The sequence below is a fragment of the Bubalus bubalis genome, chromosome 6 (assembly GCF_019923935.1).
Source record: "Bubalus bubalis isolate 160015118507 breed Murrah chromosome 6, NDDB_SH_1, whole genome shotgun sequence".
Taxonomy (NCBI): domain Eukaryota; kingdom Metazoa; phylum Chordata; class Mammalia; order Artiodactyla; family Bovidae; genus Bubalus; species Bubalus bubalis.
Genome location: NC_059162.1, coordinates 50,502,704 through 50,517,486, shown reverse-complemented (window position 1 = coordinate 50,517,486; position 14,783 = coordinate 50,502,704). Strand labels below are relative to the sequence as shown.

Sequence of the window (14,783 nt, the reverse complement as noted above, 5' to 3'; positions counted from 1 at the left end):
CTACCACAACATTGTTAATTGGCTATACATCAATACAAAATAAAAACTTTAAAGTTTGAAAAAAACAGAAAAAAGTAAAGAGTGGTCTCTGGAGTCAAACAAAACTGGATTCAGGGATTTCCCTGGTGTTTCATTGTGGTGGCCCTGGTTCAATCACTGGTGTGAGAACTAAGATTCTGCAAATGGTGTGGTGTGGCCAAAAAAAAAAAGAGAAAAAAGAATTCAAATCTTCACTTACTATTGTACAATCCCGGACAATTTGCTTATCTTCTCTGTACTTCAGTTGCTTCATCTATAAAATAGGAATTGATAATAACTGCTTCATAGGGTTGTTGAGAATATTAAACAAAATAGCATACATAAAGTACTTTTTCACATGTCTTAGCAGAGGGTAAACATTCAATAATTATTATTATTACTATCATTATAATAATGGAAGTTCAAACTCCATTGCATGTTAGTAGATTCAAAATATTTTGATAGCTCAAAATAGCAACTTCTCTTTGGGAAAACATCCTATCTCCCAGGCCAATTATCTGCCTCTTGTGATGGCAGCTAATAAGACTCCACTTTTTTGGCTACAGGGATGGGCACTGATCCAATTTATGTTGAATATCTCATCTTCTTGCCTATGACACACCGTTGAGATTGGGCATGCGACCCAAGACTAGTCCAGCAGAATCCTTCCCTGGGATTTTTATGGCTGGAACTCTAAAGGTGGGGAGTAGGAGCGGGGAAAGGAGGCAGAAGGAGAAAATTCCCTTTTCTTAATTGGTTGCTACAGAAAATGTAACCTTCCTAAAAGACCTCTTTCCCACTAAACAGTGAAGGCCATTTGCAGAAGAAGAAAATGAAACACCATTTAGAGAGGAGAAGAAAGGAGAGAGAGAGATAGCAGGGGTGGGATGGGGTGGGGGGATTGAGAGAGATAGTCTGAGAGAGACACTGAGAGAGAGATAGAGGTTCCTTCTATCTTTTTAGTTTCTGTTTCCAGACAATACCAAGGCAAGGGTTTCCACCCTTCCAAGGCTTATCCTGGTTACAGTTGTGACCCTTGCAACCAAAAAAGTCTTGACTGATATTACTTGTCATATGAGGTCTCTCACAATAAGACCCAATCATCTTTCAATCTTTCATACTGCTGCTGCTGCTGCTGCTAAGTCGCTTGAGTCGTGTCCGACGCTGTGTGACCCCATAGACAGCAGCCCAACAGGCTCCCCCATCCTTGGGATTCTCCAGGCAATAATACTGGAGTGGGTTGCCATTTCCTTCTCCAGTGCATGAAAGTGAAAAGTGAAAGTGAAGTCGCTCAGTCGTGTCCGACTCCTAGCGACCCCATGGACTGCAGCCCACCAGGCTCCTCCATCCATGGGATTTTCCAGGCAAGAGTACTGGAGTGGGGTGCCATTGCCTTCTGTTTTCACTAAATTTGTTCTCATTCCTAGCGTACATCACACCCTTTCACACTTTTGTACATTTGTATTGTATCTCAATCGCTTATTAATGGCACTACCTCCAGATTCTAAGCCCTCCAGCTTTGTAGGTATATATTATCAATGCTTGTACCCTGTCCTGAACACTGTATGGCATAGTTTTTCTATTATTTATTGTTAAATAAATAACCATTTATAATTTTATTTATATAAAGATAGATCTATGGTCCAGATGTATTTCCAGGGATAGGAATATAAAGAATAGTAATGCCCGCCTACCCTCAAGAAGCTCGCAGTTGAATCAGGGGAGTCAGACATGTAATAATTGCTGTAAGAGAAAAAAATAAAGTACTTTTACACATATTTTCATTTAATCCAAATGATAAAGCTTTAATGTTGATAGTCTTATCCTCCCCATTGAACAGACAAAGAAGCTCAGGTTGTGAGAGTTTAGGAACCTGGCCCAAGATCATTCAGCTAATAAAGTGAGAAGCTAGCCACTGACTGAGGTCCTTTGTCTTCCAGGGTTCCTGCTTTTGTTATTCTACCTTTAACATTATGCTTTCTCTCTTACCTTGTCCACATTTTTGAACACTCAGTGGAAAAGTAGCAGAGCAAAGCAGATAAAGACAGATAATTCTTTCTCTCTCTCTCTCTTATCCCCTTCCTCCTAGCTTTCAGTGATTTCATTTTCAGAAGCTTGTGTCATAACCAAGGTGTGTCACAAGCATGAATTGGAACCTAGTTCTTATGACTCTTTTTTGGGGGGGCGGGGGTAGGGTGCTATGCCATGCAGCATATATGACCTTAGTTCCCCTAGGAATCCAGTCCATGCCCCCAGCAACAGAAGCGTGGAGTCTGAACCACTGGTCTATCTGTGGTTCCCTTATGACTCTGAATTGAGTGATTTGTTTTGACTGCACACAGAGTTTTCACTTATCTTAAATTTTGATTGCCAGGACAGCACAAGTATCACTTTAAAGAAGCACAATAAATTCTTCTGGGATTAGGGTAGGGGAGTGAGTGAGTGAAGGTTGGTCAGTTGTGTTCGACTCTTTGTGACCCTATGGACTATACGGTACATGGAATCCTCTAGGCCAGAATACTGGAGTGGGTAGCCTTTCTCTTCTCCAGGGGATCTTCCCAACCCAGGGATGGAACAAAGGTCTCCCGCATTGCAGGTGGATTCTTTACCAATTGAGCTATAAGGGTAGGGGAAAGGTAATTTGAAAAGCTTGAGGAAGGTGCATGTGCTGCTGGTGAGGGAAAAATATTTAAAGGATCCACACCCATTTTCACAAAGCATGTAATAAAGGGTGAATTTTGAAATGGTAGGCAATAAACTGATAAGGGGCACACTATATTTTAAGATGTATTATATGAAGGATCTAAATTTTCTATATATACTGTTACAACAGATAAATGAGTTTAAAAGTAATGTTTATATTATATTCATCATCATTTAAGTGTTAGTTGCTCAGTTGTGTCTGACTCTTTGTGATCCCACGGACTATAGCCCATCAGGCTCCTCCTCGGAGTGAGTTGCCGTGTTTAAGCTTTGGATAAGAAGGAAAGGAATTTTAACAAATTTTAACAAATCTTTTTTATATGATTATTATGAAAACATTCTTTTTTTATGTATTCAGTATATATAAAGACTTCTTATAACTTAATAAAAGAAGACTAATAGTACAGTTTCAGATCCATTTTGCTTTTCAGATCAGTGAAAGCAAACTCTTTAAGTCTATGTTTCTTTGCCTTCTCTGGTTATTTGCATTTCTATCTATGCACAATGAACAACGCAAAAGGTCTTCTAGCTTTTCCCCACAAAGAGTAATAGCTAATAATTGACAGCTCTTAAGTTTATACATTCCTTGTGATTTTTCAATTATAAATTTTTACAAAATTTGAGAATTACCTCATATTTTAATTTTTGCATTTTTCATTTTTGGCTTTGAATACAGTAGAGAGCTAAATGCTATTATTGAGTTGTGTTACATATTAAGATATCTGGACTGTTTCAGTCAGAGTAAACTAAAATATTCTGGGTGGCAAACAATTCCAAATTGCAGTGGCTTAATATAACAATAGTTTATATCTCTAAATATCTACATGCAAAAAGATGAATACAGGCCTATATCTCACAGTGTACACAAAAATTAACTCAGATGGGTCACAGATTTAAACATAAGAACTAAACTTATACAATTTTCAGAAGAAAACATAATAGAAGATCTTTGTGATCTTGGGTCAGGCAAAGAGTTCTTATAAATAACATCAAAAGCAGACGGCTTGGAATATTACTCATCCATAAAAAGGAATGCATTTGAGTCAGTTTTAATGAGGTGAATGAATCCAGAGCCTATTATACAGAGTGAAGTAAGTCAGAAAGGGAAAGATAAATATCATATACTATGCATATATATGGAATCCAGAAAGATGGTACTAATGAAATTTTCTGCAGGGCAACAGTAGAGACACAAACACATAAAACAGACTTATGGACATGGGGGCGGGAAGGAGGAAGGAGAGGTGAGATGTATGGAGAGAATAACATGGAAACTTATTTTACCCTATGTAAAACAGATAGCCAATGGGAATTTGCTGTATGATTCAGGGAATTCAAACAGAGGCTCTATAACAACCTAGATGGGTGGGATGAAGAGGAAGATGGGAGGGAGGTTCAAGATGGGGGGGGCATATTTATACCTATGGCTAATTTATGTTGATGTTTGGCAGAAACCAACAAAATTCTGTAAAGCAATTATCCTTCAACTAAAAAATAAATAAAAATTTTAAAGAAAGCATATGGCACCAAAAAAAGGTACACTGGACTTCATCAAAATTAAGAAACTTTAGTGCTTCAAGAGATACCACTAAGAAAATGAAAAGACAAACCATAGACTGGGAAAAAATTTGCTAATCATGTATCTGATAAAGGATTTGTATTCAGGATATATAGAGACTTTTTATAACTTGAAAAAAGACAAACAATACAGTTAAAAAGTGGGTAAAAGATTTGAATACATGCTTCACCAAAAAAGATGTAACAAGGGCTAATAAGCACATGAAAAGATGCTCAACATCATTAGCCATTAGGGAAAATCAGATTGAAATCATGAGAAACTACTTCATTCCCACTGGAAGAGTAAAATAAAAAAGATAAACAATAACAAATACTGGTGAGGATGTGAAGGAATCAGAACCCTCCCACATACTTTTCCTGCTCACATTTTGGAAAACAGTTTGGCAGCATCTTAAAAGGTTTAATATAAACTGACTACACAATGCAGCAATTCCACTTGTAGGAATCTATCAAAGAAAAACAAAAACAAGTATCTACACAAGAGTTGTACACAAACATTCATAGCAGATTATTCATAGTAGCCACAAACTGGTGAATGGATAACAAAATAGAATACATTGATACAGTGGAGTACTATTCAACAGTAGAAAGGAAAGAACTAGGGACACATGGTACAATGTGGATGAACCTCAAAAACATTGTGCTGAGTGAAAGAGGTCAGACCAAAAGACTACACATTGTATGAGTCCATTCATATGAAATGGCCAGAAAAGGCAAATCTACAGCAACAGATAACAGATTGCCTGGGGTTAGGAGTCGGAGAAGGCAATGGCACCCCACTCCAGTACTCTTGCTTGGAAAATCCCATGGATGGAAGAGCCTGGTGGGCTGCAGTCCATGGGGTCGCTAAGAGTCGGACCCGAATGAATGACTTCACTTTCACTTTTCACTTTCATGCACTGGAGAAGGAAATGGCAACCCGCTGCAGTGTTCTTGCCTGGAGAATCCCAGGGGTGGCAGAGCCTGGTGGGCTGCTGTCTCTGGGGTTGCACAGAGTTGGACACGATTCAAGTGACTTAGCAGCAGCAGCAGCAGGAGTTGGAACAAGGATCGATTATAAATGGGCATAATGACTTTTTTTAAGGTGGTGAAAATCTTCTAAAACTGGATTGTGGTGATGGTTGCACAATGTTAGTCTCTGCTGTTTTCATTTAGGGACCCAAAATGAAAGATATTCCATCACAACACATGCTTCCAGGATCACCACAGCAAGCAGGAGGGGCTGTGCAACTGCCTCTTAAAGATTTTCCTAGAAAGTGATTGATTTTCTCTTCCATTTTATTGGTAAAAATGAGTTACACAGCCATACCTAACTCTAGGTGCAATAAAATGCAATTTTACTCTGTGTCTGGAAGAAAGGAGAACCAGAATTTTTGTGAGCAACCCGTATGACCATCAGAGAAATACATAACAATAAAGAGTACAGTTTACTTGGATTGGAGTTGTTTTGCTTTGTACATCTGAGAGGTTCCACATTTGTTTCTTCAAAATCACTGCAGATGGTGACTGCAGCCATGAAATTAAAAGACGCTTAACTCCTTGGAAGGAAAGTTATGACCAACCTAGATAGCATATTCAAAAGCAGAGACATTACTTTGCCAACAAAGGTCCATCTGATCAAGGCTATGGTTTTTCCAGTGGTCATGTATGGATGTGAGAGTTGGACTGTGAAGAACGCTGAGCGCCGAAGAATTGATGCCTTTGAACTGTGGTGTTGGAGAAGACTCTTGAGTCCCTTGGACTGCAAGGAGATCCAACCAGTCCATTCTGAAGGAGATCAGCCCTGGGATTTCTTTGGAGGGAATGATGCTGAAGCTGAAACTCCAGTAGTTTGACCACCTCATGCAAAGAGTTGACTCATTGGAAAAGACTCTGATGCTGGGAGGGATTGGGGGCAGGAGGAGAAGGGGATGACAGAGGATGAGATGGCTGGATGGCATCACTGACTCGATGGACTTGAGTCTGGGTGAACTCCCGGAGTTTGTGATGGACAGGGAGGCCTGGCGTGCTGTGTGCGATTCATGGGGTCACAAAGAGTTGGACCGGAGAAGGCAATGGCACCCCTCTCCAGTACTCTTGCTTGGAAAATCCCATGGACGGAGGAGCCTGGTAGGCTGCAGTCCATGGGGTCGCTAGGAGTCGGACACGACTAAACAACTTCACTTTCACTTTTCACTTTCATGCACTGGAGAAGGAAATGGCAACCCACTCCAGTGTTCTTGCCTGGAGAATCTCAGGGACGGGGGGAGCCTGGTGGGCTGCCGTTGATGGGGTCGCAAAGAGTCGGACACGACTGAAGCGACTTAGCAGCAGCAGAGTCGGACGCGACTGAGCGACTGAACTAACTAAGGTGCTAATCCATGGCACATTGCTTACTTAGCAGTAATTTCTGAGACCACAGTTACAGAAATTCTTTGCATTTTACTGTGACTCCCTCACTGCACTCGATTCCCTGAGCACCTGGCTTCCTAAAATGAAATGATTGCACTTCTGTACTCATATGTTTACATAGGGAAAAAGTAAACTTTTTTTCCCCAAAAAGACAGGCATCATTGACTTCTCTAATGTATAAGAGATCAGAACACTTTTGTGTGGCTAGAGAAGCTAAAAGTTAGACCAGTAAGTGGAAATTATAGGAAGGCAGATTGTACATTTATAAAAGGACGGACTTTCTAATTATTAGCGTTTGTGAAATCGGCAAGACTGCCTCCAAGGTACTGAACCACTAAAGATGTTGAAGCTGAGGCTTGATGACCACTTGAGAGAATTGTTGAGGGGAATTTAGACCAAATGTTCTCTAAAACTGATGTTCTGTGATTAGGTTTAGCTGCACAGCAAGTATACCTTTTTAAAAATAAGTTACTCTATTCAACCAAAAGTATGAAGGGGATTGAAGACAAATTTATGAGAAAATAGGTTATTATAAAAGTGAAACTTGAAAGGTAGCAGATTGAGGCTGTCTTCTTAGACGGGAAAACATAGTACTAATTATCCCTGTGAAGTAATGAGACAAAAATTAAAAATTATTTTTAGAGTATTTTGACAGTTACAAACAAAGGTACCATATGTGGCTATTAAGAGGAGTTGGGTTTTATCTAAGTAGAAGTCACAGAGACAAGCATTCACTCTCTGTCACTTAGGCCATCTGCAGCAGAATATTCGTAGGCTAAGGGTCTGCTCTAGTACAAAAAAGTTTTATATTCCCAAAATAAACCACTTAGGACGAAATTATTCTCAGATTTCATCACAATAAGTAAGGATCTGCAAAGCAGATAAGCAGAGAAATCTTCCATCGTCAGGGAAAAAAGTGTGAAAATCTCCTGATAGGAAGGAATTTGAAGCTGGACAATAATCGCCGAACAAAATGTGATTCTGACGTCCCGGGCCTCTTCCCCGCTGAATGAAATTCGAACAGGCCTCAGGATGAAGGTAAGATATTTTCTCCATAGAAAGAAAATTGGCAGGGCAAGACGTAAGGGTTACCGTCCCATTTGTCAGGAAAAGAACATGTAACATGAAAGTTGAACACAAGCTTTCCTCTGTAACAGAAACAGCCGCAGGACAGCCAATAGACCAGAGAACACGGTTCACTATTGTGTTAGCGCCGGCGGCGGAAGGACTTAGTCCACCACAAAGTCAAAGAGTCCTTCTTTGTTCAGCTCTAGCCGCGGACGCAGAGCGCGGTGTTCTTCCGCGCTAGCTCCGTAGTCCCCGCCCCCTCGCGGCTCTGGAGAGCTGCCATTCGGCACCGAGGCGCTCCGCTCTCCCAGAATGCACCGGCAGTCCGCGGGAAACCAAAATGGCGAAGGGTTGTAGCGAAGTGGGCTGTGTTTGAGGCCGGTATAAGAACGCTCACTCTACCCCTCCCCAACCCTCGTCCCCACGACCTCGGTTTGTGCGTGTGTATGTGCGGGGTGCCCGGTGGGGCGGGTGCCTAGTAAGTGCTCGGACTCGCAAGGGAAGCGCCCACGGGGTCGTGATTGGTTGTTTTTTCCTGTATGAAGCGGTTGGCACCACTGAAGTGACCGAATGAGGTGAGAGACCTTGGCCTGGGAACCAGGCTCTTCCGGAGGAGGTGGAGGGGGTTGGGAGAAGGAAGAAAGGAAGCAAAAGGGAAAGATGGAGGCCCAAGGTGGGGGTGGGGGCTCCAGTATGTGTATGGGGGTGCCTTGAAAAGAATGGATGGAAAGGAGTAGTCAGTTGGGTATTGCAGAAAATAGGGACTAAAGGAGCGACCAGGGCATTGGGGGAAGTCGGTTGGAGGAACAAGATGAAACGTTGAGACGGGGAAGCTGTGTTTGGAGGGGCAGGAAGGAACCTGGGGGCGGGAGACGGTTGGAGGGGCAGGATGAACCTGGTGATGAGGGGGTGGGGAACCGAGGGGAGGAGCCGTTAGGAAATGGGGACTGAGGGAGATGTGGGGACCTAAGTGAAGGGGTTGTCTGGGACCTTAGAGGGCGCAAAGGGAAGTAGCCGCTTGAAACGGGAGGGTGGTGAAATTGCATGGAATTGGAGTATGGGGATAGAGTAGAAGGGCAGGATGTGTGAGGTTAAGGGGAACACTAAGTAGAGCCTGAGAGCAAACCCTGCAAACTTAAAGGGAAGAAGTGGAAGGAAAAGTGTGAGATGGGCTAGAGGTACCTTATATTCGGAGCCCACCAAAAATCTGAGGCAATTCTTCTGTTTAATTAAGTCTAACTGTTAATGCCTGCTCGGATGTAGATTTGTATTATTGTATTCACTTTACAACTGAGGTAATTACGGCTTAAGAGATTTTAACTAATTTGCCAAGATTTCTTAACATGTTTTAGTAGTGCCAGAACTCTTAACTGTGTGTTTTACAATCTGGCGTCCTTGGTTGTTAGAATTTTTCTTGGGAAGCAACTAGAGGGAACAGATGAGATGGGTTTATCGGGGTGATTTGACGAACTGTAAGGGTTCGAGAACAATGGGAAAAGGGGTATGAAATGCTATTCTTTTCTTTAAAACATTTAACTTTGGTTGAAGATAGAGTCCATTTACTAATTCAAATATATAAACCTAGGTAGGCCTGTGTAGAATGTAAGAAAGCACCATGTGAGGTCAGTATAGAACTAGAAGTATGTATATAGGGCTGATTTAACTCCAGATGCTCCGGTAGTAGTAACTTTCTCCTTCGGATTGATTCCAGGTGACCCTTCTGTATACCTTGGCTGTAGGTTGGTTTCAGTTTCATGTTTTCATTCTCGAGAATTTCTTTCTTTGACAGTGGATTGCAAAGACAGTGCATTTAAAAGTATTTAGTGTGGATAAAATAAAGTGTGCGTCAATTAATGAGTGACCTTTTCGGACGTTTGAAATGCTTTAAATGGAACTGATTTGACTAAGCTTTAAGTGCCCAGTAGTTTTAGCAAGGAAAGAGCTGATTTTGAATTTCTGTTATATTCTTGGGGCTTCCTTGGGAGCTCAGCTGGTAAAGAATCCGCCTGCAATGCGGGAGCCCCCGGTTCGATCCCTTGATATTTGGAATGTTGTTCACCCTCCTAGCAAACGTTTGTAGTGATAACTTGGGATGGGAATATGAGGTGAAGCTTTTTGTTTTTGTATTTTTAGGTTTCCAAATATAAAAATCTATTTGAATTCACATTTTAAATTTGTTCACCTCCTTTTTTTTTAAGTGCTAAAAATATTTTAAAATATTTGAATTAAGAGTGCACCTGTTTCCTGATACTGCACATTCATGTCAGAGGGCATTAACGAAATCTGTACCTACCAGGATGAAGCGCACTCACAGTTTTAGAAGTAGAAGTATAGAAATCATCTGGCTAAACATTATATCTAGGTAAAACAATGTATTTAATTATGCTTTTAATTATGCCTGTTACCTCAGAACTCAATTAGGAAATTAATTTTATTCTGTGTATTTTGCTATGCGTCATAAACTCTTTGATGTCATGGATTATAAATAGACCTTTTCATTAGATCTTTGACTGAAAGGATACTTTGCTTTGTATTTCAGCATAATCTTTACATCTGACTTTAGGAAACTGGCAGTATAGTGAAATCTAGTTTAACAGATGGGGAAATTTGCCTCTGAGCAGTTGCCAAGGCCAACATCTGTAGCTTGGTCGTTCTGAAAGTAAAATTTAACTCTAGCTTTCAAGTCAGTCTAAACTTCCATGAATGATATTTCTTTGTTGATATATTATGCTTTGTTTTCCCTGTTCTTCAAGATTTGTTTCTTGTAGCAAAATACAGTGTGTGTGTGTGTGTGTGTGTGTGTGTGTGTGTTAAGTTGTTTCAGTCCTGTCCGAATCTTTGCAACCATATGGACTGGAGCCTGCCAGGCTCCTCTGTCCATGGGATTCTCCAGGCAAGAGTACTGGAGTGAATTGCCGCGTTCTCTTCCTGGGGATCTTCCTGACCCAGGGATCTAACCCGCATCTTTTACATCTTCTGCATTGGCAGGCGGGTTCTTTACCACTAGTGCCACCTGGGAAGCCCAAAAACCAGTATAACAACCCTGAATTTGACTATGATGGTTTCTCTGTGGATGTTTTTTAATGTGTTCGAGTAGTGTTCTCCAATGGAACTTTCTGCAGTGATGGCAGCTGTCTATATCTGCTGTACCCAGTGTGGTAGTCATAGGCCCATGTGGTGTTAAACACTAGATATGTAACTAGTGAGGCTGATAATTGAATTTATAATTTAATATACTTCATTTAAACTAAAATTAAAATGGCCATATGTGACTGCTGTATGGAACAGCACAGTATTGCATCCATTTATTAGGAATTGTCACACCCATTAACCATGGAAACCACATGAACCTGAGGGTAAGGAACTATCTTTGAACTGAAGGGATTCACATTCTCTTTGTACCTTTTTAAGGTGAAGTAATCTTCATTTTTGCACACACCGTGTCTTCTGTCATGTATCTGTTTTCACATAACATTGCAAAAGAATAATGAAGGTAGCAATGTCTCCTGTCTTTTTTAAGATACAAGATTCTTTTTCTTTCGTCAAAAACAACAGAAATGGATTTTAAGAAAATTAGTTTACTTTGCTATTTAAAATAATTTGTTATTTTTACACATAAAATTTCAACACATACAAAATAAACAGAAGTATAAAGAGCTTTTTGATGGAAAATTTATACATATTGAAATGCAGATATTAACTCTACACTTTAATAGCTTGAGATATAATGCATGTTTTATATTTATATATACATATACCTGGAAGCTTCCCAGGTTGGGTAGCGGTAGAGAACCCGCTTGCTCATCTAGGAGACATAAGAGACATGGGTTCATCTCTGGGTTGGGAAGATTACCTGGAGGAGGGCATGGCAACAAGAATCCATGGGATTCTTGCCTTGAGAACCCCATGGACAGAGAAACCTGGCGGGCTACAGTCTATAGAGTTGCAATGAGTCAGATATTACTGAAGCGTCTTAGCGGGCAGGCACACAGTCATAAGGGAGAGGCAGCATTTTGGGCTTCTCTGATGGCTCAGTGGTAAAAAGTCCACCTGCAGTGCCGGAACCTCAGGAGATGGAGGTTCGCTACTTGGGTTGGAAAGATCCCCTGGAGGAAGAAAAGGCAACCCACTTCAGTATTCTTGCCTGGGAAATCCCATGGACAGAGGAGCTTGGGGGGGCTACGGTCCACGGGGTTGCAAAGAGTTGGACACGACTGAAGTGACTTAGCATGCATACATACATAATTCACATGTATGTACCCTTTTAACTTACAATTCAGTGACTTTTAGCATATTCAGAGTTGTGCAGCCATCATCATTATCTAATTTCAGAACATTTTCTTTACCCCAAAATGAAAGTCTGTATTCATAGTCAAATCAGATCAGATCAGTTGCTCAGTCGTGTCCGACTCTTTGCGACCCCATGAATCACAGCACGCCAGGCCTCCCTGTCCATCACCAACTCCCAGAGTTCACTGAGACTCACGTCCATCGAGTCAGTGATGTCATACAGCCATCTCATCCTCTGTCGTCCCCTTCTCCTCTTGCCCCCAATCCCTCCCAGCATCAGAGTCTTTTCCAATGAGTCAACTCTTCGCATGAGGTGGCCAAAGTACTGGAGTTTCAGCTTTAGCATCATTCCCTCCAAAGAAATCCCAGGGCTGATCTTCAGAATGGACTCCTTGCAGTCCAGGGGACTCTTCAAGAGTCTTCTCCAACACCACAGTTCAAAAGCATCAATTCTTCGGCACTCAGCCTTCTTTACAGTCCAACTCTCACATCCGTACATGACCACAGGAAAAACCATAGCCTTGACTAGACGAACCTTTGTTGGCAAAGTAATGTCTCTGCTTTTGAATATGCTATCTAGGTTGGTCATAACTTTCCTTCCATGGAGTAAGCATCTTTTAATTTCATGGCTGCACTCTTTATTCTTCCCTACTCCTACCCTGGACAACCACTAATCTACTTTCTATGTTTGTATTTTGCCTATCTTGAACATTTCATACAAGTGGAATCATACATTTTTGAGGCTTTTTGTGTTCGGCTACTTTAACCTGTTGTAATATTTTCAAGGTACATCCATGTTGTAGCACTTGTAGTAAGTACTTCCTTTTTATGGTTAAAATATATTTCATTGTATGGACATACTACAGTTTGTTTATTCGTTCATCAGTTCATTGATGTTTTATCCCCACTTTTTGGCTATTAATGAATAATGCTACCATACACATACATATGCAGGGTTTGTATGGACATGTACTTCCATTTCTTTTAGTTACATAGCTATGAGTGGAATTACTGGGTCAGATGATACCTCTGTGTTTAAAGTTTTGAGGAGCTGCCAAACCATTTTCCAAAGGCCCTGGACCCTTTTATAGCCTCAGCAGCAACTACAGGGGTTCCATTTTCTCCATATCCTTGCTTATGCTGCTACTGCTGCTGCTAAGTCACTTCAGTCATGTCCGACTCTGTGCGACCCCATAGACGGCAGCCCACCAGGTTCCCCCGTCCCTGGGATTCTCCAGGCAAGAACACTGGAGCGGGTTGCCATTTCCTTCTTCAGTGCATGAAAGTGAAAAGTGAAAGTGAAGTCACTCAGTCGTGTCCGACTCTTAGCGACCCCATGGACTGCAGCCTACCAGGCTCCTCCGTCCATGGGATTTTCCAGGCAACAGTACTGGAGTGGGGTGCCATTTCCTTCTCCAAATCCTTACTTATACTTGTCTTTTTGATTATAACCATCCTACTGGGTGTGCAGTGGTATCTCATTGTGGTTTTGATTTGCATTACCCTGATGGCTAATGCTGTTGCATGTTTTAAACCCTGTAGTTATTTGGGCTGTGGTATATCTTGTTTGAATAACTGCCTATTCAGGTCCTTTGCCTCTTTAAAAAAATTGGATTCTCTTTTTAGTGAGAGTTGTAAGCATTTTTGTATATTTTGAATCCAAGTCCCTTATCAAATGTATGATGTACAGTTATCTCCTGTGGGTTGTCTTTTCACTTAATGATGTCCATTGAAACACAAAAGTTTTCAATTTTGAAGATGTTTGATTTATCCCCTTTTTCTTTTTGCTTGTGTTTTTTTTTTTTTTTGTCATTATTATCATTTTTCGGCTGTGCCGAGTCTTCATTGCTGCTGAGGCTTTTCTCTAGATAGGTGTGTCAATTTCTCATTGCGATGGCCTCTCTTGTGGAGCATAGGCTCTAGGGCGCCTGGGCTTCAGTAGTTGCAGCATGTGGGCTAGGTATGTAAGGTATCTGGCCTCTGGAGTGCTGGCTCAGTAGCTGTGGAGCTTGGGCTTAGTTGCTCCGCAGCATGTGGGATCTTCTGGGATGGGGGATTGAACGCATGCCTCCTGCATTGTATTCTTGACCACTGAGCTATCAGGGAAATCCCTTACTTGTGTGTTTGATGTTATACCTAAGAAACCATTCCCTAATTCTAGTACAGTTTTGACAAATGGATATAATTGTATATATTCTATCATGGTATCATAGAATATTTTTTTCTTCCTAGGAAGCTCACATGTAGCTTTTCTCAGGCTCCTCCGTCTCCCTAATTACAGTTCACTTTAATTTGTATAATTCACCTAATATAAATAGTGGAATCTTGGCAGTATGCTTATCTGTTAAAATTTTTGTTTCATAAAACTGTAACTGCAGTCTTAGCTTGAAAAATTCCATTCTACAAGGGATATTATAGTAGTGGCTTAAGAATCTTAACATTATGTGGTGACAATCCTAACCAACACTTTAAGGGTATAACATAAAGGTTCTTTTAATGGTTTGTGAAGTCAGTTCTGTTACTTTGAATGGATAAAACTGAGTAGGGACTTAATGAGTTGTTGTTCAGTCACTCAGTCTTTGTGGCCCTGTGAACTCTAGCACATTTACTTCCAAATGTTCCCCAAGATGAGGATATAAAAATTAGGGGAACAAGGTAATGTGAGGGATCCTTGTGCTGATGGAAATATTAGTATCTTGACTATTGATATTAATATTTTTGCTTGTGATATTATT

The 14,783-nt window shown here is 40.9% G+C and overlaps 1 protein-coding gene across 3 annotated transcripts in view; it reads left to right on the top strand.

The window, feature by feature from the left end:
- The first annotated feature begins 8,036 nt into the window (after nt 1-8,036).
- The window catches only part of MTF2 (metal response element binding transcription factor 2), a 73,884-nt gene continuing 67,137 nt past the window's right edge, over nt 8,037-14,783 (top strand). For all 3 annotated transcript variants that reach the window (XM_025288254.3, XM_006061318.4, XR_003110108.3), the window contains exon 1: nt 8,037-8,333. Coding sequence is in view for 1 of the 3 variants with exons in the window: in XM_006061318.4 (XP_006061380.1) it covers nt 8,329-8,333 (5 nt within the window). In the remaining 2 variants the exon portion in view is untranslated. The remainder of the gene's footprint in view (nt 8,334-14,783) is intronic.